General features: G+C 47.9%; 1 protein-coding gene across 5 annotated transcripts in view; it reads left to right on the top strand.

The window, feature by feature from the left end:
* ehbp1 (EH domain binding protein 1) overlaps positions 1-27,004 on the top strand; it is a 569,586-nt gene that overhangs the window by 237,086 nt on the left and 305,496 nt on the right. For all 5 annotated transcript variants that reach the window (XM_072507229.1, XM_072507216.1, XM_072507208.1 and 2 more), the window contains one exon: positions 2,572-2,779. In XM_072507229.1, coding sequence (XP_072363330.1) covers positions 2,572-2,779 — 208 coding nt within the window. The remainder of the gene's footprint in view (positions 1-2,571; positions 2,780-27,004) is intronic.

Raw genomic sequence — 27,004 nt, 5'->3', positions numbered from 1 at the left:
GGTACCCTTTTTGAGAGGTAAGATACACTTTTGGATATGCTCTTAGGACACCTTTTGGACTTGTAAAGCACCCTTGGGGAGAGGTAAGGCGCCCCTTGGGGAGAGGTAACCTTTGATTGTTAAAAGTAGTCATGATTGTTTGTAAAAAGTGCATGAACCCATTGGAACAGTCAAGCTGTCAAGCAATATCAGGATGCTAGAACTACCAGGTTAGCAAAGAACTTTGTCAAAGCTGTCAAGGAATTGTCAAAGATCATTGGAACTGTCAAAGCTGTCAAGGGATTGTTTTAAAAATCAGTGCCTATTATTTCACTCTATCTGTTAACATAATCCTGAGAATTATTATTCTTGGATTTGTGCTGCATGAATGATTTTACAACCTAATATCATTAGATTACTTCAAAGTGTATCAATGTTTTTTTTGTTTAATCAACAAGAGCTTTTTAAAAATACTGACGTCATTAATATACACAACTTTATTTTACATCGACATGGCTCCTGAGATTGCCCATGATGGGTATTTGGTGAGTTGGCATGGATGGGGCATGGGTGTGAGGGATATTTTTTGTTAATTTTTTTTCAACAACTTCAACAGTGTCGGAGCCTTCCACCCAGCCCGCCTCTGCACCTGGCATTCTCTGTATTTGTTCGGGCGGCGATGGGCCCCCCAGGGTCCAAAGGTCCGCCTTCAGGGCCTCCTTTTCCTGGATCGGGTTTTTCGAAGCCAGGAAATGTTCCATCTCTGCTTTTCCAACCTGGGAGCGAAAATATGGATCTGAGTTAGATTCTCTCCTACCCACCTTGCACTGAAACATTTTAATCTGTTAGTTTGAGTCTGTGGAATGTGGCCTAAAAATAGCGTCAAATACAGTTGGGGGCATCACGTTGGCGCAATGGTAGCACGGCAGTCTCACGGCGCCGAGGTCCCAGGTTCGATCCCGGCTCTGGGTCACTGTCCGTGTGGAGTTTGCACATTCTCCCCGTGTTTGCGTGGGTTTCGCCCCCACAACCCAAAGATGTACAAGGTAATTGGAAAAAATGAATAGGGTACTCTAAATTTTTTTTATTTTTAAATGCAGTTGGTGTTTTCTAAAATTCCACAATATATCTGAATTCTGCTGTAACTCTGCTTGGTACATGAAAAACTACTTATATTATTTGTTCATTTCTTTGGCACTTCTTTTTATGCCTTCTAATTCTGGCTGTTTATTTTATTATTTTATATTTGGTGTTAAAAAATTAAGTTATTAACAAACAGGTCACTGTTCGTATGGAGTTTGCACATTCTCCCCATGTCTGTGTGGGTTTCACCCCCACAACCCAGAGATATGCAGGGTAGGTGGATTGGCCATACTAAATTGCCCCTTAATTGGAAAAAATTAATTGGGTACTCTACATTTTCTTTTAAAGTTATTAGCAAACAGATAGTCAAATATCTGCAGTGCTAAGTTGAATACCAAATTTTGTGTTTACAAAGAGCAGCGGTTTTGGAACAGTTTTACTTTTAATATCTTCACCTTTTTATTTCTAAAGTTTAAACTGGCAGTGAATGGAATATTCCTCAGAGACTCTTTCTGTCAGCAGGTTAAATTTGGTCCTGTCATCCTCATCTTTCATTCGGGTATCTTGGTCTTATTGGAAGTTCATGAATGACAGATACATCTGGAAGGCAAGCTTCAAGACTGACATGTGATGTGCACTGAAAGTGCCTAGTTGTTTGTTTCCTTGTCAAGTGCTTTACCACAGAAAAATAGAGGTCGATCAAGTATAAGACACAAGAGCAGGCTAATTGCCCAATTGTGTATTTTATATCTAGAGGATCATCTTGCTTTCCTACTGATAGTAGATAGAACGTTTCCCTTTCCGCCCGCACCCCCAGTCCATTCCATGGTGAATTTTCTTTCCAGGAAGAGCTTGAAACTGAATAGTTTTAATGTTAGGTTGAACTTGTCATTGGTTTTCTCCTTGCCCGATGACAAAACTATAAAATGCTGATGATTTTTATTAGCTTCACTATTTACTTTTGTAAATGTGCAACAAAAAAGATGAATAAGTAAACCTATCTTGAACATTTGAAAACAGATACCATTTTCTGAATTAACATAAGATTGTGTCTCGTTTCAAAACTATGCAAGTGACTCTATTAATAAGAGCATAAACTTTCACTTTTTCTACCATGATTAGAAATGTTACTTTAATTTAGTATTAAAGTAGATTATATATTTTTCATCTGAAACTGTATGTAAATGACATATATTCTCAAGAGAGTGACTGCAAGCCACTTAATATCTGAATGTGGACCTTAAGATAAGAGTTTAACATTCATTTAAATGTTTAGTAAGATGTACCGAACAGGATTATCGTTTAACCTTGAAAAGCTTGTCACGATGGATGTGCCATGAAATTCCTGTTTATTCAGCAGGTAAAAGGTTATAAAATGCAATAAAAATACTGTGTAATATTCCTGGAATATTTTCAAAATGTTCTCGTGTATTTAAGAATACAGAAGAAAATATATTTTAAGGAAGAAAGTTGTCAAAAAAGGTATATTAAAACATTCTGTTTAAATAGATCTAATCCATTCTACGAGCCGAAGGCTGTACATTCTACAAGATATCAAACCACATTAGCTTCAGTACAACAGCAAGAGTCAGAAAAAAGGACAAAGAGGAAGGCTCCATCACCTCCGCTACCTGACAATTCATCCACACCAAAGACAGAGACTGTAAAGGTGTACATCAAACCAGCTATTGTGACTGATCTATCTTCATCACCAAAGGTTTGGTTTAGTAGTAAATTTTGTATTATATTTGTCAAATTACTTCAGTTTTAACCAAGTATTCAGGTAAAAATTGACAATTCATCAGAATGTTTTTTTAAGAAATTATTTAAAAGTTACACAGTCCTATGTGATTAGCGGAATTTAAAATCCGGCAAAGCATTGGTATGTAAATGTAGTGGATTATTTGGCTGTAAATGTTTTACAAATGTGATTATGTGTACAAATGTTATAATGGACGTTTTAAAAAACTTCAGCTTGACTGCAAGAATCTCAAAAATGATTTTTAGTTTTATCTTTTAAAATTCTCATATTGGAAGTTTGAATCTCAGTTCTGAGCTGCAAGCGTCATAAATTGCATTCAGACTTTTATCCATATGTTTCTTCGTAAATATATCCATTGTGGTCAACTCTTACATTTTCTATTGCATCTATATCAGATTATGGGGGCGATTCTCCAAAATGGAGACCAAGTGTTCGCGCCATCGTGAACCCCGTCGCGTTTCACGACGGCGCGAAACGGGCACAGGGACGACTGATTCTGTCCCCCACAGGAGGCCAGCACGGTGCTGGAGCGGTTCACGCCGCTCCAGCCTTCCTTCCGATGCCAAATGGGCGCTGCGCCAACCCGCGCATGTGCGGGGGACTTCTTCAAAGCTCCGGCCCTGACGCAACATGGCGCGGGGGTTCTGTGGCCGGAAGCGGAAGAATGTAAGCCCGGGGTGGGTTTGGGGGGGGGGAGGAGAGGCCGGTCCGCCGATTGGTGGGCCCCGATCGCAGGCCAGACCCCATTGGAGGCGCGCCCCCCCCCCCCCCCCCGGTGAAAGGAGCGCTTTTCCCCGCCCCCCCCCCCCCCCCCCCCCCCCGACCCTTCACGCAGAGTTCCTGCTGGCACCGACCAGGGGTGAACGGCACCGGCGGGACTCTGCCGTTTCCGCGCGGCTGCTCGGTCTATTCAGGCCGGAGAATCGGCAGCCCCGCTGATTCCCGCAGCCAGCGCCGCGCCTGCGCAAATGGCGCCGATTCTCCGCACCTCGGAGAATCGGGCGACGGCGTCAGGGCGGCGTGGCCAGTCGTGGCGATTCTCCGGCCCGGCGTGGGGCTCGGAGAATCACGCCCTATATGTTATTGATAGTTCTTTACCAATGACAAGATAATGAGTCTCTATTTTTAAAAAAAAATATTTTTTAATTAAAGTTTTGCAAAGTTTTTCATAATAAATAGTAATAATCCCAACATCGCAAAATAGAGTGAACATTAACATAGTGCAAAAAGAGAATATACAATAGCAATTGACTAGACGTGACCCCACGCGCTTCAGTCTTCCCACACCCTCCCCACGGAGCACTCACCCCCACTCCCCTGTGGGTCGCTGCTGCTGTTGATGTTTTAATTTTCCCTGAGAAGCCATCGGACGGTATGATGCCCCCGCTCAACAACAGCAGCTCTGTACACTTGGCCTCCCCCCTACCCCTCCCTGGCTCTCCTCTATTGTTCCCTGTCTCTTCCCTCTACACCCCCACTCCTGCCACCCCCACCCACCCCTCTCTGTGGCTCGTCTTTCCTTCCTCTTAGATTTAGCTGTGTGTCCCCCCCCCCCACCCCCCCTTCCCGGTCTATCTCTCCCTCTCATGCTTTGGCTACTCTCCCCTGTTTCTTGGCTACCTGGCTATTCGTCTGCTTGTTTGTTGGCCACAAACAGGTCTCGGAACAATTGGGTGAATGGCTCCCACGTTCTGTGGAAGCCGTCGTCTGACCCTCGGCTGGCGAATTTGATTTTCTCCATTTGGAGAGATTCTGAGAGGTCGGACAGCCAGTCTGCAGCTTTGGGTGGTGCTGCTGACTGCCAGCCGAACAGGATTCTACGGTGGGCGATCAGGGAGGCAAAGGCAAGGGCGTCCGCCCTCCTCGATTTCATTTCATTTCATTCCCCAGGAACAGATCTGGCTGGTCTGAAACCCCGAAGACCGCCACTTTCGGGCATGGCTTCACCATCACCCCCACCACCTTGGACATTGCCTCGAAGAAGGCTGTCCAGTACTTCACAAGTCTGGGGCAGGGCCAGAACATGTGGGCGTGGTTGGCTGGGCTTCCTTGGCACCGCTTACATCTGTCCTCCACCTCTGGGAAGAACCTACTCATACGGGTTCTTGTTAAGTGGGCTCTATGTACCACTTTTAGTTGCGTCAGGCTGAGCCTTGCGCACGTGGAGGTGGAGTTGACCCTATGCAGTGCTTCGCTCCAGAGTCCCCACCCTATTTTGATCCCCAGGTCCTCCTCCCACTTCATTCTTGTTGCATCCAGTACGGTGTTGGCCCCTTCTACCAGTCGGTCATACACATCACTACAGTTTCCTTTATCTAGTATGCTTCCAGCCAGTAACTCTTCCAGTAGTGTCTATCGTGGTGGTTGTGAGTATATCCCTGTCTCCTTTCGTAGGATGTTTTTAGTTGCAGGTACCTTAGATCGTTCCCCCTGACTGGCTGGAATTTCTCTGTCAGTTCGCACAGTGCTGCGATCCTGCCGTCCGTGTATAGGTCCCTGACTGTCAGTGTCCTTCTGTCCTGTCCCCACCTTTTGAAGGTGGCGTCAGTCAGCGCTGGCGTGAACCTGTGGTTGTTGCAGATGGGAGCTTTACCCGACATTCTGGTCAGGCCAAATTGTTGCCGTAGTTGGTTCCAGGACGGGAGGGTGGCTATTACTACCGGGCTGCTGGAGTGTTTTTTGGGTTGGGATGGGAGCGCCACCATGGCGAGGGCCCGGAGGGAGGTCCCCATGCAGGAGGCCTCTTCCACGCGCACCCATTCGGCTTCAGGCTCCTTGATCCATCCTCTTATTCGCTCGGCCGTCGCCGCCCAGTGGTAAAGTTGTAGGTTTGGGAGGGCAACCCCCCCCCCTGGATTTTGTTTTTTGTAAGACTTTCTATGGGACCCCAGCATTCTTTCCCCCCCCCCCCATACGAATGCCATGATTAGTTTGTCTAGTGCTTGAAAAAGGCCTTGGGGTTGTAGATCGGGATGGATCTGAATAGGAAGTGGTACCTGGGCAGCACGTTCATTTTGATCGTCTGGACTCTCCCCGTGAGGGAGAGTGGGAGTGTGTTCCATCTTTGCAGGTCCTTTTTTACTTCCTCTGTCAGACTGGTGAGTTTCCATTTGTGGATCCCTTTCCAGTCATGGGCAATTTGGATCCCCAGGTAGCGGAATTTGAGTCGGGCTTGTTTAAACACCAGTCCCGTTCGGGCTGCCCCACCTACTTGTGGGTGTACCAGGAAGATCTCGCTATTGCTCATGTTGAGTTTGTAGCCCGAGAAGGCGCCAAACCCTTTCAGGAGCGCGATGATTCCGTCCATGCTGCTCTGGGGATCCGAAATATAGAGGAGCAGGTCATCTGCATAGAGTGAGACTCTGTGCTCTCTGCCTGCCCTTCGGATCCCCCTCCAGCCTTTTGCTGCTCTGAGCGCGATTGCTAGTGGTTCGATCGCGAACAGCAGCGGGGACAGTGGGCATCCTTGTCTGGTGCCCCTGTGCAACTGGAAGTATCGGGAGTTGGTATTGTTGGTCCGTACGCTTGCCGTGGGAGCGTTGCCTAGGAGCTTTACCCAGGAGGTGAACCCTGTCCAAGCCCAAACCGCTCCAGTACCTCTATGAGGTATTTCCATTCGAAGGCCTTTTCTGCATCTAGGGAGACGATCACCTCTGGTGTTCTCTCTCCGGACGGAGTCATTATCACGTTCAGCAGGCGCCTGATGTTCGAGGTAAGCTTTGACAAAACCCGTCTGGTCCTCTGCGACCATCTCAGGTACAGTCTTCTAACCTTTTGGCTAGGATTTTGGAGTCTGCATTCAGCAGTGAGATGGGTCTGTATGACCCACATTCCTTTGGGTCTTTGTCTTTCTTAGGTATCAGCGAGATTGAGGCCTGTGCTAGCATGGGCGGCAGTGTGCCCCTCGCTAGCGAGTCTGTGAACATCTCCCGCAGGTGCGGGCAAATTTTTTGTAGAAGTCAGCCGGGAACCTGTAGGGTCCCGGCGCCTTCTGCGCCTGCATGGAGCTAATGCTGTCCATGATCTCTCCCAGTGCTCATGGTGCTTCCAAACCCCGTTTTTTGCCCTCCCCCACGACTGGAATGTCCAATCCATCAAGGAACCGTTTCATGCCAGACACCTCCATTGGGGGCTCTGAGGTGTACAGCCCTTGGTAGAAGGCCTTGAAGGTTTTGTTGATCTTCTCTGGTTCTGTTTCTAGCGTGCCTCTGGTATCCCTGATTTGTGCAATTTCTCTGGTGGCTGCCTGCTTTCTCAGCTGGTGTGTCAACAGGCGGCTGGCTTTGTCTCCGTGTTCGTATAGGGTCCCATGTGCCTGGCGGAGTTGGTGCACTGCTTTCCTGGTGGAGAGCAGGTCAAAGTTCCTTTGTAGCTCTTTCCTCTCCACCAGGAGCTCTACGGTCGAGGCCTCGGAGCTTTTACGGTCTACCTCCAGTATGAAGTCGACCAGCTGCTGCCTAGCCGCCATTTCCTCCCTATCTCTTTGCGCTTTGAAAGTGATGATTTCCCCTCTCAGTACGGCCTTTAGTGCGTCCCAGAACGTGGCAGGTAAGACCTCCCCGTTCTGTTTGTTCTCTGTGTACTCTGCAATGGCCCGTGATAACCTTTCGTTGAAGGCCTTGTCCGCTAGTAGGGCGACGTCCAACCTGCATGTGGGGCGTTGGGCCCTGCCCGTCTCCAGCCTCACGTCCATGTAGTGTGGAGCGTGGTCTGATATCACAATTGCGGAGTATTCCACCTTGTCTATCCCCAGAAGCACCGATGCGTCGCTATGTCAGGGATTTATGCCATGGTCTTCTTGGTGAAGCTCGTGTCATCCCAGTTGGGTGCGTACATGTTAACTAGTACTACCGGTGCCCCATCCAGGGCCCCGCTGACCATGACATACCGTCCCCCTGGGTCCGTAACCGTCTATGTCGCCCTAAACATCGTCCTCTTGCCGATCAATATCGCCACCCCCCTGGCTCTTGTTCCATAGAAGGAATGGTAGGTTTGTCTCACCCAGCCCTTTCTTACCCGCAGTCGGTCCTGCTCTCTCAGGTGTGTCTCTTGGAGGAAGACTATGTCGGCCCTCATATTTCTTAGGTGGGTGAGGACTCTGGATCTCTTCACTGGGCCGTTGAGTCCCCTTACGTTCCAGGTGACTCTCCTGGTGGGGGGCTTCTGCCCCCTCGCTCCTGTGGGATTAACCATACTTACCTGGTGGCCTCACCCCTGCCCTCCGGGGTTTCCCTTCGTTAGGGGGCTGTCCAGGATGGCCGCTGTCACTGCTCTCTCCATGTGGTCGGGTCCCTGCGCTTCAGGGTTTCCCTTTGTCCCGGGGGCACCCGACATGGCCGCCCACTGTGCGTCCGCCATGCGGGTAGTCCCCTGCACTCTGGGGTCTCCCTTCGCCCAGAGACTGTGCTGGGTGGGTGCTTGCAGTGATTCCTTGTTTCGAGCCCTTGGTTGTCGCACTTTGTAGCCCTATTCCTTTTCTAGCCTTGTTTGTCCCTCCTTCCATGTGTCGCCCCTCCCCGGTCTCTCCCTCCCTGTGTCTCTCCCCCCCCCCCCCCCCCCCCCCCCCCCCCCCCCCCCACCCCCACCCCCACCTCGTCTCGTCTCTCCACTTTCCCCCCTCTCCCTTGTACCCCTCCTTTGTCCCTCTTTCCCCTGTTCCTGTCCCAGTTTGTTCTCTAATGAGTCTCTATTAATGCTGCGCAGTAATTTCCAAGTGAGACCCAATTGGAAATTATAGAACTGTTCACCCTTAATCCATTTGTCCCTCTCAAGGGAGCTAGTTACAAAGACACCTGAATAGCAACTTGGCATTGACTCCTCCTTTTATTTTCTGAATTGTACGGCTATGATCCCACTTGGTGTTGCAACTGGACGGGAAGATCCCATAATGGAACCGTGACTCAAAAGACTTTGGGCGTGATTGAACAGAAAAGTTTATGTGCCACTTGTGGACGTTTTTGCTGGGAGTTTTCTGCCGGCTCTGTCGGCAAGTTCCCCACACTTGGTCACGTTTTTGGGCCCTGGGGAGTTTCTCCCGGTCAAACCCATACTTAGAATTAGTTTCATCACTGGGAGCAGAACTTGCTCGCCAGACCAGCTCCTCTGAGATCAGGCCACTATTTTGAAAGGGTGCCCCGATCTCTAAGTGAAAGTTGTGGGTCCCCCACAACCTCCACCCATGGGCATTGTAAGCCCCCATGCATATAGGCATTACCCCCCCCTCCCAAGTGATGACACCCGCTTTGGGGTCGCTGAGGGCCCCCCCTTTCCAGGCCTTCAACTCCTGCTCCCAAATCTTCAGAGGCCCCTACTAACCTGCCCTGCACCCCACCCTTCATACCTCCCTCCATTCTCCTTTTATGGGCATTGATCCCCCTGGCCCTGACCCTTCTGGGCACCTTGGCAGCGCCAGACTGGAGGCCACCGTGCCCTACACCTGACCACTTGGGGTCTCCGATGGCCCGGGAGACCAGTGCCTCACAGTGGCTGGCTGGGGAAGCCTTGTGAAGGCCGTTAGATGCTGGGAGCCTGGTAGATGCTAAGTGAATGTGCCTAGGTGGGTTTAAACCCTACTTAGGCGTGCGAGTCTTGGTCACACCCATATAGAGCAAGAACTTGATCGTGACACTTTGCGAGGTCTGTATAAATCTCAAAAGGTGTACTGACTGCTGGGAAGCCCGCAGGAGGCCTGTGCCGGCATCTCCCGGCCACGCAGGCCTGAAGCAGCTGGTCGATCGCACCCTGTAAATATGACCTTTTTTATAAAACATGGAGGAACAGAGTCACAGGACTGCTAATTAACTTTAACAGCAGAATTATTATTTATTAAACTTGAAAAAATTTGGATTATGTTATCCTTTATCCCTCCTTAACTTAACAACTACACAGTGTTACGGCATCCTGGGCTAATGTGCTGTCAATTCCTGCCCCACTTGGGACCCAAAGTCACAACAGAAATGAATTAACCAATAATTCTTAGAAAAATACCCAAAGTCTTTTGTCCTTGCTGCCCAGTAATTACAATCACCAAGTTGTAAACTTAATCACAATTGCTGTTTAGTTTTTAAAGAAATATTTTTATTGAGGCATTTGTATATACATTAAACACAAACCAACACAAGAGTAATTGCTGCTTATGTATAATGAGAACTATATTGAAACAGGTGGAAAATACAACCGGTTAACTATTATATCATTCTAATTCCCTGTTTTACATACACACACACACACACTCACAAAGCAGACAGACATAGAGGGAAAGATAGGAGTTAAAAAAATAAGTAAAAGAGTAGAAGAGTCTTTGCTTCAGATGCATGTTTCCAGCACCTTACTCCTGTTTAAACTTTACTTTCAGTTTGAGGTGTTTCCTGTAAACTCATTCAGGCCTCTGCAATTTCAGGAAGACAGCATTTACAGTCTTTCTGGAGAGAGAGAGCGAGAGTCCCAGTCTTTGCTTGCAGCCTGTAATGGCTTTCCTGGAGATGTATTCATTCAGGTCCTCTGCAGCTTCAGGAATACAGCACTCACAGCCTTTATGGAGAGGGAGAAAACACAGGTCTTTGTCTTTGTGTCCAGGAGTCAAACTGAAACCCCTTGGGACTTGAAAATCATTCCACTGGGACAGGAACCAATCACCACATGCTACTGGGCAGAGTGCAGCCTTTTGGGCCAATTCATTGCCCCCCACCCACCCAATCAATCAAACCAAGTCCCAGCGCATTTCTCCCTCTGGTGCTGGCATGTTTGAAACTCCTGTTCAAACTAGCAGAGTGTTCTCTCTGGTAACTTCTGAATTCCTCATTCTCTCTGCTGCTTGACTTAAAGATACATGTCCATTAATCACCCATGGATCAAAAATGATGACTGCAAAATAAAAGAAAGGGAAAATAAGGGAAGAAACAGGAGGACCCTTGCAACAGATTTTAAGATGAACACAAATTGAAAAGTACATCTTAAGCTAAAGTGGTCTTTTTAACACACAGATCCTTTTAAACACACAAGATGACTGTGGTAAGACACACTCCTCTCTGAGCCAAAGTGAATATCTGTGGATTTCTCCTCAAATTCCCCCCATTTTATTCTTATAACATGAGCCACCTTGTCTCATTGAATGCTGGCTTTCACACAAGCGATTTCAAATTCCAGTTTCAAAAGTCACACTTTTAATTCTTCATTAAATTATGCTTTCCCTCCGCTTCTTCCTTCAAGGTTTCATTTTCAGGTTTTACACCTCTCCCTTCAGCTTCCCTTTGTCTTAAAGATTTTTACATAAACTCAAAGGTCCAGCCACCGATTTCCACAACTATTTCAAATAATGTCTCCCAAACTGTAGTAATTAGCACTACTGCAAATATCTTTCTGGCCTCTCACGAACCAATACCTTTTCAACTCTCTCTGACTTTACTGAACAGTAATTCATAGAATCCCTATAGTGCAGAAGGAGGCCGTTCAGTTCATCAAGTCTGCACCGACCCTCCAAAAGAGTACTCTACCTAGGCCCGCTCCCTCGCCCTATCCCCATAACCCTCAGCATTGATCATGGCTAATAAACCTAACCTGCACATCTTTGGACACTAAGGGGAAATTTAGCATGGCCAATGTACCTAATCTGCAGATTTTTGGACTATAATCTGTTCTAGTTCCCAGTTTCCTCTGTTCCATTAACTCCAGACTTCTTGAAAACTTCTCTTCATTTCTCAGTCCTTAATGTTTTCTTAACAATTACTCCATAGTATGGCTTTTCTGCTCGCAAGGCTGAGAGAGATATTCCCTCTTTAGCCTTCTAAATCCAACTTTTTTTGTCGGGGCTGTGAGAGCCGCCTTTTCTATCACTACCTATCTCCAACTGCAATCAAATTAGCTAAACTAAAACTTAAAAGCTTCTATACCTTAAAATGCACCAGTTGCTAAGCAACCACGGCTGGTTTATTTGCTTTTCATGCTGTAACGCTCTCTAAACACACTAGAATCACAGTTGGAATTGAAACCAACCTCTACACATATATCTTGGTCCAGATAGAATCTAACTAGGTTTTATCCTCCCAGGCACAGAAACATTAAATTAAACCCACTTAAAACTACTGTTTACCAATACAAATATAAAACACTTAAAACTATATTTGTTTTCCTATCACGCACAATAAAACCCTGAAGAGTGGAAGAACTGAAAACTATTCTTCTACAAGCTTAGTTAGTTGTGAACACTTTGTGAATTATACTAACTTTTGAGACACAAAGTTTAAAACAGAATTTATTTTAAATTTTATCCATTCCCAAGTTGTGGGCATTGCTGACTAGGCCAGCGTTTATTGTCCATCCCTAATTAAACAGAATATAAAGAACAGCAAAAAATTACTAAAAGATTAATAAGGAGCAAGAAATTAAAGTACAAGAGGAGACTAGCTAGAAATATAAAAACAGGAGTCTGTACAGGTATTTAAAAAGGAAAAAGATAAAGTGAGCTTTGGTCCTCCTAGAGAGAGAGTCTGGGGAATATATAATGGATATATGAAAATGGTGGATGGATATTTTGTGGGGGTGAAAGGGTGGGAGAAGTTAAAACAATTGCAATCACCAGGGAAAGGGTACCAAGGAAATTATTAGAACTAAAAGCTGACACGTCCACCAGGTCCTGATGGGCTTCATCCAAGAAGTGACTGCTGAAAAAGTAGTTGCATTGGTTTTGATTATCTAAAATTACCTAGATTCTGGAAAGATCCATCAGATTGGAAAATAGTGAATGTGACTCCTGTATTCAAGAAAGGAGGGAAACAGAAAGACGGAGACTATAGTACAGTGGGCTTAACATTTGTCATAGGGGAAATTGCTGGAATCTATTATTAAAGAGGTATGATGGTGCACGTTATGAAGCCTCAATGCGATCAGGCTGAGTCAGCATGCTTTTGTGAAAGGGAAATCCTATTTGGCTAATTTATTGCAGTTCTTTGAGGAAGTAACAAGCAAAATAGTTAAAGGAGAATCTGTGGATGTACAGTACTTAAATTTCCAGAAGGTACCGCATCAATGCTCAGGTGTCGCGGGTTGCGTGGATAGAGGGTTAGTTAGCTAACAGGAGAAAGAAAATGGTGTAAATGGGTTCAGGTTTGCAAGATATGACGACTGAAATGCTACAGGGATTTGTGTTTGTGTGGGTTTCGCCCCCACAACCCAAAGATTTTTTTAAAATATAAATTTAGAGGACCCAATTATTTTTTTTTCCAATTAAGGGGCAATTTAGCGTGGCCAATCCACCTAACCTGCACATCTTTGGGTTGTGGGGGTGAAACCCACGCAGACATGGGGAGAATGTGCAAACTGCACACGGACAGTGACCCAGGGCCGGGATTCGAACCCGGATCCTCAGCGCTGCAGTCCCAGTGCTATCCACTGCGCCACATGCCTCCCCCCCTCAAAACCCAAAGATGTGCAGGCTAGGTGGATTGGCCAAGCTATATTGCCCCTTAATTGGAAAAAATAAATTGGGTACTCTAAATTTAAAATAAAAACTTCATGGTTTGCTTAATATTGGGAAATTTTAGTTTCGGGTAGTCTCAACCGAATGAACTTGTTCAAATCTGCTATTTTGGGGCAGCACGGTGGCACAGTGGGTTAGCCCTGTTGCCTCACGGCGCCAAGGTCCCAGGTTCGATCCCGACTCTGGGTCACTGTCCGTATGGAGTTTGAACATTCTCCCTGTGTTTGCGTGGGTTTCGCCCCCACAACCCAAAGGTGTGCAGGGTAGGTGGATTGGCCATGCTAAATTGTCCCTTAATTGGAAGAAAAATGAATTGGGTACACTAAATTTTTTTTAAAAATCTGCTATTTTGCACACGTTGATAAAAAGTTTTAAATGGAAGTAAAATCCATTTAAATCGACCATCATCCGCACATGTTATGCAGTTCTAAAGGAAATAATGAACCCATTTTTCAGCCTAACCTACAGCACCCAGCATTGCCTCTTCCCAACTCATCTGTCCAGGTGGCAAAACACTAACTGGTGCAGTTTACTTGTCTCATTCATGCTTTTACAAAGGAGACATTGCCAGTTTCAGGAGGTAAATAACCCAAATCAAAGCACCATTTTTGCTTGGATGAGCTGCACAGTAGCAGTGCAGTGATGTTTCTGGCATTTATCAAAGAGTTTCGCCCAAGTTTTTGTGAATAGTGTTCTTAAGATTTTTACAACTTTAGTTCTGGCAATGCTCCTTTACTGCTGGAAGAATCATTGAAGCACTGCTCTACTTGAAGTTTTGTTTAAAATGGTTTTGCGGTTATAAAGGGACGAGTGAAAATTTGTGAGTGATTAAAAGGCACCACTTAAAGGTCGTGTGAGGGGATGGGATTGCGGACTCTGGTGATGGCCCCTCTCCCGCTCTCCCTGAGGAATTTTTTGGGGAACCCGGTGGTGGTGGCTGCGCTATAAATATGGAGGAATTTACGGCAGCACTTTAAAGCGGAAAGAGGGTCAAGGGTGATACCGATCAGGGGCAACCATATGTTTGAGCCGGCTAGGGTGGATACCAGGTTTAGAGGATGGGAGGATGTGAGGGTGGCAGTAAAGTGGGATTTGTTCCTGGAGGGGTAGTTTGCGAGTTTGGGGGAGTTAGTGGAGAAGTACGGGCTTGTGCAGTCGGTGGCGTTCAGATACATGCGAGGATGGTTTATTCGAATTTTCCGGTTGCGCCACCTGATGGAGTGGGTACTGTCGCTGGCCGGATTGGAGGAGGTATCTATGGGAGGCTGCTGGCGTAGGATGGGGCCTTGCTGGGATTAAGACAAAATGGGAGGAGGAGCTAGCGGGTGCGGTGTGAGGCCTTTCGGAGGGTGAATGACACGTCGTCGTATGCGAGGTTCGGGCTCAGGCAACTGAAGGTGGTGCATCGGGCACACTTAACGAGGGCAAAGATGAGTCAGGTGCTTGAGGGGGTAGAAGATAAGTGCGAGTGGTGTGGGAGGGGCCCAGCAAATCACTTACATGTGTTCTGGGAATGTCCTAAGCTAGCAAATCCTTTGGGGTTCTTTCTGCAGCACCATGTCCGTGACCTTAGGCAGGGTTCCCTAGAGGCCATGTTCGGGGTGTCAGAGCTGCTGGAGTTGCAGGTTGGAACGGGGGCAGATGTTTTAGCCTTCGCCTCCCTGATTGCTCATAGGCGGGTTCTGGTGGAGTGGAGGTCAGGTTCTCCACCCAGTGCTGCGGTGTGGCTGGGGGACCACCTGGAATTTATGTAGTTGGAGAAAGTTAATTACACGCTGAGGGGGTCGATTGGGAGGTTTGATACAAGATGGCAACTGTTTGTTATGTATTTTAAAGAGCTGGTCACTGTCAGCTGTTGGGTGGGGAGAAGGGGGCTGGTAGAGTGTTTGGGAGGTTGTTCTTGTTTTTGTATTTGTATTTAAATTTTAAAACGTTCAAGAAAAATATTTACAAAGAAACATGAGTCTTTGTGTGCCAATGGTTAGTGGGGTTACTGGGTGACAGTCAGTTCAGGAACACTAGCATAGTAGTTATGTTATTGGACCAGTAATCTAGGAACCTGGATTAATTATGTGGAAACACAAGTTCAAATCTCACAGCAGCAGCTAGGTAATTTAAAAACAGTTAAATGAAAGAAAAAAAAAATCTAGATAAAATGTTCCTATCCATAATGATGACCATGTAACTAATGGATTGAGGTTCACGAATGCCCTTTAGGGGAGGAAACCTGTCATACTCACCCAGTCTAGTATGTATTAATTCCAAACTCGCAGCAATGTGGTTGACTCTGAACTGCCCACTGAAATGGTTGAACAAACTACTCAGTTGTCAAGAAGGTGGCTCACCATCACCTTGAGGGAATTAAGGAGGTGCAATATATGCTGGCCTGGTTGGTGATGATTTTCTTCTCCCTCACCTGTAATCACTAAAAGCAGATCTGATTTAATTCCACCAGATATGATGCATTATAGACAGAACTGACTGAAGGTGAACAAATGCACCTCAATCAAACCACAAAGGCTATTCTTAAAGATTTGATTTTGATTGCATTTAAAGGTAGTTTCTTAATCTTGTGTTTGCTGAAACAGTTAAAAAAAATATATATATATTTATTCAAATTTTCCAACAAACTTTCAACAACCCCCCCCCCCCCCTAAACAAGAAGAAAGAAACAAAAACACAACAATCAGAAATTATACATTGGATTTCCCCCATATACAATAACCCCCCATATCACATTTAAAAGAACAAATATGGGGGAAAAAAAACCTTCACCCAGACGCCACTCCAAAAGCCCTCAGGCTCGTGCCCACACAGGACGCCACCTCTAGCCTCTTCCACGCCGCCCTCTCTCCCTCCATTACCCACTTACGGATCATTGCCACATTGGCAGCCCAATAATAGCCACACAAATTCGGCAGCGCCAGCCCCCCCCCCCCCCCCCCCCCCCCTGTCCCTGCTACGCTCCAGAAACACACTCTTCACCCTCAGCGTCTTATTCGCCCACACAGATCCCATGATGCTCCTGCTTACCCGTTTGAAAAAGGCCTTGGGGACCAAAATGGGAAGGCATTGGAGCACAAAGAGAAACGTCGGGAGGACCGTCATTTTGACCGACTGCACCCTACCCGCTAGTGAGAGTGGCAGCATATCCCATCTTTTAAAATCCTCCTCCATCTGCTCCACCAACCACGTAAAATTGAGCTTGTGCAGGGCCCCCCCAACTCCTAGCTACTTGGATCCCTAGGTACCGAAAGCTCCTTTCCACCCTCTTCAGTGGTAGCTCGTCTATCCCCCTTCCCTGGTCCCCTGAATGCACCACAAAGAGCTCACTCTTCCCGACATTGAGTTTATACCCCGAAAAGTCCCCAAACTCCCTAAGGATCCGCATGACCTCCGCCATCCCCTCCACTGGATCCGCAACATACAACAACAGGTCATCGGCATACAACGACACCCGGTTTTTCCCCCCCGCCCCCCCCTGACCAATCCCCTCCATTTCCTGGACTCCCTCAGTGCCATGGCCTGCGGCTCAATTGCCAGTGCAAACAACAAGGGGGACAAGGGGCACCCCTGCCTCGTCCCCCGGTACAGCCGAAAGTACTCCGACCTCCGCCGGTTCGTAGCCACACTCGCCACCGGGGCTCTATATAGCAGCCTGACCCAGCTGATGAACCCCTCCCCGAACCCAAAACACCGCAACACTTCCCAAAGATACTCCCACGCCACCCGACCAAAGGCCTTCTCCGCGTCCATAGCTACCACTACCTCCGCTTCCCCCTCCACTGAGGGCATCATGATCACATTGAGGAGCCTCCGCACATTTGTATTTAGCTGGATACCCTTCACAAATCCCGTCTGGTCCTCATGAATCACCCCTGGGACACAGTCCTCAATTCTCGAAGCCAGCACCTTCGCCAGCAACTTAGCATCAACATTGAGGAGCGAGATCGGTCTATACGACCCACATTACAATGGATCCTTGTCCCGCTTCAAGATCAAAGAAATCAGCGCCCTGAACATTGTCGGGGGCAAGGTCCCCCCCTCCCTCGCCTTATTAAAAGTCCTCACTAGCAACGGGCCTAGCAGGTCCACTTATTTCCTGTAAAATTCAACCGGGAACCCATCCGGCCCCGGGGCCTTCCCCGCCTGCATGCTCCCCAATCCTTTAACCAGCTCCTCCAGCCCAATCGGCGCCCCCAAACCAGCCACCTCCTCCTCTACCCTCGGGAACCTCAGCTGATCCAGGAATCATTGCATCCCCTCCTCCCAGCTGGGGGCTCAGACCTGTACAGATCCCCATAGAAGTCCCTAAATACCTTGTTTATTCTCACCGCAATCCGTACCGTATTCCCCCCTCTATCCTTGACTCCACCAATCTCCCTCGCTGCCTCCCTCTTACGAAGCTGATGTGCCAGCATCCGACTCGCCTTCTCCCCATACTCATACGCCACCCCCTGCGCTTTCCTCCACTGCGCCTCTGCTTTCCCCGTGGTAAACAGGTTGAATTCCGTCGCTCCCCAAGTAGCCCCTCCTCGGGGGGCCTCTGCATACCTCCAGTCCACCCTTAAAATCTCCCCCACCAGCCTCTCCCTCTCCCTCCCCTCTCTCTTCTCCCTGTGGGCCCTAATGGAGATTAGCTCTCCCCTAACCACCGCCTTCAACGCCTCCCAGACTAGCCCCACCTGCACCTCCCTGTTGTCGTTGGCCTCCAAGTATCTTTCAATACACCCCCCGCACCCACCCGCACACCCCCTCACCCGCCAACAGTTCCACATCAAGGTGCCACAGCGGGCGCTGGTCCCTCTCCTCCCCCAACACCAACTCCACCCAATGCGGGGCATGGTCCGAGATGGCCACTGCCGAATATTCCGTTCCCTCCACTTTCGGGATTAGCGCCCTACTCAAAATGAAAAAGTCTATCTGGGAGTAGGCTCTATGGACGTGGGAAAAGAAGGAAAATTCCCTGGCCAGCAGCCTGGCAAACCTCCATGGATCCACTCCCCTCATCTGGTCCATAGACCCCCAGAGCACCTTGGCCGCAGCCGGCCTCTTACCCTTCCTGGACCTAGAACGGTCCAGTGCTGAGTCCAGCACCGTGTTGAAGTCCCCCACCCCCCATTATCAAGCTTCCTACCTCCAGATCCGGAATCCGATCCAGCATGCGTTTCATAAATCCGGCATCATCCCAATTCGGGGCAAATACGTTCACCAGTACCACCCGCACCCCCTGCAACCTACCACTCACCATCACATATCGACCTCCCATTATCCACTACAATATTCAGTACCTCGAACGACACCCGCTTCCCCACCAGTATTGCAACCCCTCTGTTCTTTGCATCAAGCCCTGAATGAAAGACCTGCCCTACCCATCCCTTTCTCAGCCTAACCTGATTTGCCACCTTCAGATGTGTCTGCTGGAGCATAACCACATCTGCCTGCAGTCCCTTTAAGTGCGCAAACACCCGGGCCCTCTTGTCCGGCCTGTTCAGGCTCCTCACATTCCAGGTTATCAGCCGGATCGGGGGGCTACTGCCGATTAGCCATCTCTTTTTCTAGGCCAGCCACATGCCCACGCCTCCCGCACCCTCCAGTCTCCCAGGCGGCGGACTCCCGCCCGACTGCCTCTCCTACTTCCAGCTCCCCTTCGGCCAATGCAGCAGCAACCCAGCCCCCCCACCCCTCCCCCCTGCTAGATCCTCATTTAGCCATTTTGCTCCCCCCATGACACTCCTGTAAGTCAGCTGACTCCTGCTGACCCCGGTCTCTCCCGCCATTCCATCGACCCCCCAGTGTGAGAATCCCCCCACCCCTTGGCAGTCAGTGCGCTCCTCTCCAGCACTGCCCCCCCCCCCCCCCCCCCATCCTCCCTGCCCCCTCTGGCGCAGCTCCTTTTTGCGGCCTTACGCCAACTCCCCATCCCCATGCCTCCACCCCCTCTTCCTCCGCGGGGCCCTGCCCCTCCAACACCGACACCCACACTCTCCCACAGCCCCCACATCAAATCCATTCACCCATCCCCACCGAGCACCAAAACAAAAAGAACATTCCCCAAACTCAGTAAACACAGTAAACATCCCCCCCACGACAAACCCTCAGTTTGAGTCCAACTTTTCAGTCTGGATAAAGTTCCATGCCTCATCAGGCGTTTCAAAATAGTGGTGCTGATCTTGGAACGTGACCCACAATCGCGCTGGCTGCAGCATCCTCTTGTGCAGCGCCTCATGCGCCTTCACCGCCAGGCCCAAGATCTCTTCCTCGTTCTCCGAGGCTTTTTGCCGCACCTCCTGGATCGCCGCCTCCTGGGCCTTCTGGGTCTCCACAAGCTTCTCGATCGTTGCCTTCATTGTCGCCAGCATTTATGTCCTCAGCTCCTCAAAGCAGCGTTTGAGAAACTCCTGCTGCTCCTGCGACCACTGCGCCCACACTGCTTGGTCTCCACCCGCCGCCATCTTGCTTTTCCTCCCTCGCACTTTCCGCTGCACCAGGATCACTTTTTTAACCGCTCCACTCCTGGTCCAATCCATATAATGTCGGGGGGACCTTGCTGTCACCTTCCCACGCTGGAAGCCGTCGAACAATTGCCGTTGGGGCCCCTCTGAAGAGCCCAAAAGTCCGTTCCTGTCGGGAGCTGCCGAACGTGCGACCTACCTAGGCATAGTCGCAACCGGAACTGCTGAAACAGTTTTGTTTGATTTTTTTTTTTTAAAATCTGTTTGGTATAGTTGGAGGATTTAAATTAAGAACATCTTACTGAAGATATGATTGCTTAAAGATTTTGAGACTAAAATAGTGGACCATGAAAACCAAATTGAATTCCAAATTGCGACCTCAGTTTTCGTTTAGGTTTTTGCCCAGATTACGAATGTATTAGCTGAGACAAAACTGGTAATATGTCAATTTGTGCACTGCTTGTGTCCAGGTTGAGGAAGGTGATATTAATGTCAAAGTGATGTTTAAAATCGTCTGCACTTTTATCTTTATGACTATCTATGTAGAAAGTGCCTTATTTATACTAGTAATTATCAGAAGAATATAAAGTTCAGAATGAGGAAAAGACCCATGGGGCCCATTCCATCGAGCACTTGTTTGCCCTGTCACCACAACTGTTTGACCCTAACTTTTTTTCCCAATTAAGGGGCAATTTAGCATGACCAATCCACCTAACCTGCACATCTTTTGGGTTGGGTTATAATGACGTTGGACTGGGGTGAGCACAGTAAGAAGTCTTACAACACCAGGTTAAAGTCCAACAGGTTTGTTTTGAATCACTAACTTTCGGAGCTGAAAGAAAGAACAAAGAAAAGTACAGCCCAGGAACAGGCCCTTCAGCCCTCCAAGCCCATGCCGACCATGCTGCCCGACTAAACTACAATCTTCTACGCTTCCTGAAAGAACAAAGAAAAGGAGCTCTGCTCCTTCCTCAGGAGAATCTGAGGAACCTGAGGAAGGAGCTGTGCTCCGAAAGCTAGTGATTTGAACCCTAACTTTAATGAACACAAAGTTCCTTTTTCTGCTTTCTGTGGAAAAGTCAAACAATGCTATGAATATCGGTATAGCCCTTGATCGCTCCAACAAATAGTAATCTAATTCCAGTTTAAAGGTACCAATTCACCCTGAATTAACTCCCTTTTCTTGAAGACTGCTTCACATGTCCTTTGTCCTGTTGTAGATTCCTAACAACTTTCTAACCTATTTGGATACAGACAATGCACTGCATGTTTAAACCAGTGGCTCAATCAATAACTATGACCCCATGTGATATTAAGCCATATCGACCAGGGAGACCGTTGATCAATGCTGGCATGGTGATGGCATTGGACCAACTTGTACCCCTGCCCAGGAAATCATAGCATCAGCAATTCTGGAAAAGTTGTAGTTGAGTGTAGGTTTCAGAAAACAGTCCGATTGATTGAAGTTGATGTCACACAATTTTTAAAAATTCTTTCATGGGATGTGGGCATCACCTGCTAGGCCAGCATTTATTGCCCATTCCTAATTGTCCTTGAGAAGGCAGTGGTGAGCTGCCTTCTTGAACCACTGCAGTCCATATGGTGTAGATACACCCACAATGCTTTTAGAGAGGGAGTTCCAAGATTTTGACCTGCCACTAGTTAAGGAACAGCAAAATGGTTCCAAGACAGAATGGTGGGGATCTTTGGACGTGGTGGTGTTCTCGTTGCAACTGCTGTTCTCGTTGCAACTGCTGCTCTCGTCCTTCCTGGGGCCGTTGCGAGTTTGGAAGGTCCTGTTGAAGGAGCCTTGACAAATTGCTGCAGTGCATTTTGTAGATGATACACACTGCTGCCCGGGGACGGGTTTAGCTCAGTTGGCTAGACAGCTGGTTTGTGATGCAGAGTGAGGCCAGCAGCGCGGGTTCAATCCCTGTACCAGCTGAGGTTATTCATGAAGGCCCCCATTTTTTCAGTCTTGCCCCTCGCCTGAGATGTGGTGATCCTCAGGTTAAATCACGACCAGTGAGCTCTTCCCCTCAAAGGGGAAAACAGACTATGGTCATCTGGCATTATGGCGACTTTACCTTAACTTACACACTACTGCCACTATGTGTCTGTGGTTGAGGGAGTGAATGTTAAAGGTGGTGGATAGAGTGCTGATCAAGTGGACTGCTTTGTCCTGGATGGTGTCGAGCTACTTGAGTTTTGTTGGAGCTGCACTCATCCAGGCAAGTGGAGAGTATTCCACCACACTCCTGACATGTGTCTTGCAGATGGTGGTCAGGCTTTAAGGAGTCAGTGGGGAATTACTTAAGAGTATTGACACGTGTACATAGAGTCTGTAAGAAAACCTGTCAGGACCATTACATTTCTCCTGCTTTGTGTGACCAGCATTCTAGAACTCATGTATCAAGTTGTGTGAAGTTTCACTGGTCGACTATCTACGTTGTAATGTTTTCAGCTGTGTTCAACAGTACTATTTTCCACTTGTTGCATTCATGATGACCTTTGCATGGATAAGGTAAATAGGATTATAACAGGCATTTTCAACAATGGGGAGAGCAACCGTTGTAACTGACTTTGAATGTGGAAATTTGTTTGATGCCTAACTGCCTGGAGGCAATGCTGCCAATGTGTCTGAAGTGACGAGGAAGATTGAAACAACCATTTAAAATACTAAATGCATTAAAGAAAATAGCACATCATACAAACTGATGGAGGGAGGCACGATGTGGTGTGGAGAACAGGCATGCATCCTTAATAACTGTCCACAAAATCATCAATCGGTCTTAGGGAGTCTAGTTTGTATTTATGTAGCGTGAAGCATTTATTGTGAGATGATTCATGAATTGCAAAAAAGTACTCTGGTCTGGCAGCCTGTGGAGAATGAATGAGTTAACATTTCAGGTCGGTGATGACTTCTGGTGGCGGCTATGAGATGTACAGTCGCACACAAGGTGGCTCCCACTTGGGGTTTTAGTTTTTTGCCCTTACCCTGTTAACAAGTGTCTTTTGGGAAGAAAAGTGTTGTAGCTTGAGAGTTTCAGTTCCCCCTCTGGAGGTTATAACATGAGCAATATGTCGAACAAAGGGTCTTCGTCTGACTCCGAAGTCCCTCAGGCCTCAGAGGTGGAGAAATGGCAGAGGTCTCTGTGGCATCGTTGCCCTCTCGATGGTCAACTGAGAACTTCCTAACCTTGAGAGTTCAGAAAACAGGGACATGTGGTCTCCGAGGACATGTCGAAGGCAATTGGGAAGGTTGAGGAGATGCTTGTGGATCACAGCGACCGAATTGCCTCTTTGGAGGCGGAGATGGGGTTGTTGGCAGTTGGGCAGAAGGTAATGAAGGCCAAGGTCGATGACCTAGAGAATTGCTCCAGGCGCCAGAATTTGAGAATTGTTGGGCTGCCAGCTGGCCTAGAGCGTATGAGTGCCACAGATTATGTGGTAAAGATGTTTGGAAGGTTTGTAGGGGAGAGGATCTTGGTGAACCCTCCTGAAGTGGGCTGGGCCCACTGGTCATCGAGACAGAAGCCCAGGTCTGGGAAACCACCTCGGGCGATTATAGTCCGATTCCATCGGTACTTTGGCAAGGACGGGTTCTGAGTTGGGTGAAAGACACTCGAGCATACTGGTGGGAAAGCCATTCCATCACAATTTATCAGGACGCCACGGCAGGTCAGGCAAAAAAGCAAACTGGATTCAACAAGGCCAAGGTGGCACTCTACAGGAACAAATTGCGTTTCACTGCCCAGCTCGCCTCCGGGTCACTTTTGGAGAGAGGGACAACTATTTTGGCGCTCTGGGGAAGGTGAATGACTTTGAAAAGAAGCATGGACCGGGAGAGTTTTGAGGATTAAGTTTTTGGTTGCACTTGGATTTTGGGTGTTTCCTTTCTCATTTTAGTATTTATGGGGTTTCTTTTCTTTGTAGGGAAGATTGGAAGGAGAGTTATGGAGGGGGTGGTATTTGGGTGAATTCGGAGATGTTTACCTGCGCCGTTGAAATGTGTTGGGCGTAGCTGGGTGTGGATTGAGGTTTTTCTTCCTATAGTGTTTGACATTAAAGTCGGATACGAGTAGGGGGGATGTTTTACAGAGCCATTGTGTGTATGACTTTGATTTTTCTCCAGGTGGGGGTCACCCTGCTAGCAGTTATGCTAGTCAATGGAAGTGGAATGAAGGAAGAGTGCTATGGCTGGTTACCTGGGGGAGGAATTTCCTTTCTTCCTTTTGTTTGTTAAGGTAAAGTGCCTAGGTTTGCTGTGTTGTGTTTGTTTGGGATTGGTGTGGGGGGGGGAGGGGGGTGCTATTGAGCCTTGGTAGGTGGCTGATTTGGTGTGCAGATGAGAGTAGGGCTGGGAGTGGGGGTAGATGGGTGGGTTGCTGACGATGAAAGTTCCCTTGTTTAGGTACTGGTTTGATGGGGGTGACAGTTGGGCCTAGAGATGGTGCTGGTCGGGGCCCTATCAGACTTGGGTGTGGGGAGATATGGTGATCATAGTAGAGGTGGGAGCCCAGAGGTCCCCTGATCAGGTTGGTCACATGGAATGTGAGTGGGTTAAATGGACCAGTTTAAAGGTCCTGGGTATTTGCCCATTTGAAAAGTTTGAAGGCGGATGTGGTTTTCTTGCAGGAGACCCAACTGAGAGTTAGGGACCAGACAAGGCTGTGGACAAAGTGGGTGGGAAAAGTGTTCCACTCAAGTTTGGCGCTCGGACATGGGGAGCTGCAGTGTTGAATAGGAGGGTGATTTTTCAGTGGCCAATATTTTGGTGGATACAGGAGGGAGATACGTGATAATGAGTTTGTGGCGCTCGGTGGTATTAGTAAATATGTAAGAGCCAGATTGGGATGACACTGTCTTGTTTACGAAGGTGTTGCCAGCTATCCCTGAGCTGGATTTGCACCAGTTAATTACGGGAGGGGGACGACATTTTAATTGGGGGGGGGGGGGGGGGGGGCAGGGGGCGACGACACTTTAATTGTGTGGGGGGGGGGGACGACGACACTTTAATTGTGTGGTGGGGGTAACAACACTTTTATTGTGTTTTAGAACCTAGGTTGGAAAGGTTGAGTCCCAAATCCTTTATAACGTTGAGGGTAGCAAAGATGCTGATGGTGTTCATAGAGCAGATGTGGAGGGCTGACCTGTGGAAGTTTAGATATCTGAGGAAGGAGTTTTCTTTCTTTTTGCATTCGCATCGGGTCTACTCCCGTATTGATTTCTTTGTAGTGGGGAAGTCGTTATACCCCGGGGTTGTGGGGGCGGGGTATTCGGCGATTGTAATATCTGACCTTGCTCCACATTATGTGGATATGTGTATTGAGACGTGCAACTCTTAAGTGACCCTCATGGAGGTTGGACGTGGGGTTGTTAGCTGACGAGTAGTTTTGTGAGAAGGTAGCTTCTGCTAATGTGGAATTTAATAAGAATGAGGGGGGGGTCTCACCTTCCACGTTCTGGGAAGCGCTGAAGGTGGTCATTGGGGGGGGAGAAAAATTATTTTAAGGCTCATAGAGATAAGCCTGGTGGGGGGAGGGGGGTGGGGGTGGGGGCGAGTGGCAGAACTTGGTGGATTCCATCCTTGGGTTGGACCGTCACTACTCAGCTGCCCTAACGGTGCAGCTGTTAACGGAGAAAAAGTAGCTTCAAATAGAGTTTGAGTTAATATCAACGGGGAAGACAGTGAGCCAACTTTGTCGTGCGAGAGGGACGTTTTCTGAGTATGGGGCCGAAGGCCAGTCATTTATTGGCTCACCAGCGGAGGCGGCAGGCAGCCTCTCGGGAGATAGTCCAGATTAAGGACTCGGGTGGAGGGTTGGCCTGCTCAAGAGAGAGAGGATCAGTGGGGTGTTTGTAGCCTTTTACCGGGGTTTATACAAGTCTGAGCCTCCGGAGGAGAATTTGATGATGGTGCAGTTTTTGGATAGGTTGGCCTTCCCGATGGTGGAAAGGGAAAGATGGCAGGTATTGGCCGCTGGGGCAGGAGAAAATTGCAAACTGTATTTGTGCAATGCACTGAAGGAAGGCACCGGGCCTGGATGGATTCCCTGTGGAAGTTTATAAACAACTTGTGGCTCTGCTGGTGTCACATATGTTGGATATGCTCAAGGACTCCCTGTCCATGGGGGTGTTGCCGACCACACTCGCACAGCTTCGATCTCTTTGATCTTGAAAAAGGACAAAGATCTTATTGAGTGTGGGTCATGTAGGCCCATGTTAGCTCACATTAGGAGTAACTACATGGACCAGGTCAGCTGTAAGTTTCAAACTGTCCACTGAGCCAAGACTGCCCGTGGCCTGACAATATAAACCTGAAAGAGGAAATTCCTAATCTTCAAATGTCCGCCACAGAGTGATTCAGCCACTCATGAATTGCCCTTAGTGTTGGGTGGGGTTACTGGGTTATGGGGATAGGGTGGAGATGTTGACCTTGGGTAGGGTGCTCTTTCCAAGAGCCGGTGCAGACTCGATGGGCCGAATGGCCTCCTTCTGCACTGTAAATTCTATGATAATCTATGAGAGTTGCACTTTTCAGTGTCTCAGCGTTCTGTCAAAATTACCACACTAAGCAAAGGCGTATCCTTTTAACTCTTGTAAACAACCCCATAAAATCCTGCAACAAATGCAGCAAACAATATACCTCATGATTTAATTAAAACAGATAGCCTTTCATCAATATTGAATGGAGACAATCTCTCATACATGCCTCAAAGTCTTGGCATTTACTAACCAGGTTGGTCTGTTGACAGTGGGAGCTTACAATTGTCTTGAGATTTGTTAGTTTGCATATACAAAGAATGTTGTAGCCAATTTATCTAGAACTAAGCTGATCCGTTTTTCTTTGAAAACTGACCCCTTACATACTAATTATTGTGATATTAAAAAAGCTGAAAGAATCAGCACAGGTGATACTTAATTTTATTGGAGGGCAGGTATGGCATGTGGCACAGTGGTTAGCACTGGGACTGCAGCGCTGAGGACCCGGGTTTGAATCCCGGCCCTGGGTCAATGTCCGTGTGGAGTTTGCACATTCTCCCCGTGTCTGCGTTTCACCCCCACAACCCAAAGATGTGCGGTTAGGTGAATTGGCCACGCTAAATTGCCCCTTAATTGGCAAAGAAAATTTTTTGTCTACTCTAAATTAATTTTTTTTTAAATAAAAATTTATTGCAGGCTCCCAGTAATCAATGTGGATTTACGATCCTACTGGATATGCCACTATCAGTAAGAAGGAAGCTGGGA

The sequence above is a fragment of the Scyliorhinus torazame genome, chromosome 1 (genome assembly GCF_047496885.1).
Source record: "Scyliorhinus torazame isolate Kashiwa2021f chromosome 1, sScyTor2.1, whole genome shotgun sequence".
Lineage (NCBI taxonomy): Eukaryota > Metazoa > Chordata > Chondrichthyes > Carcharhiniformes > Scyliorhinidae > Scyliorhinus > Scyliorhinus torazame.
The sequence above is the reverse complement of the archived record's forward strand: the minus strand, read 5'-3'. Positions and strand labels throughout refer to the sequence as shown.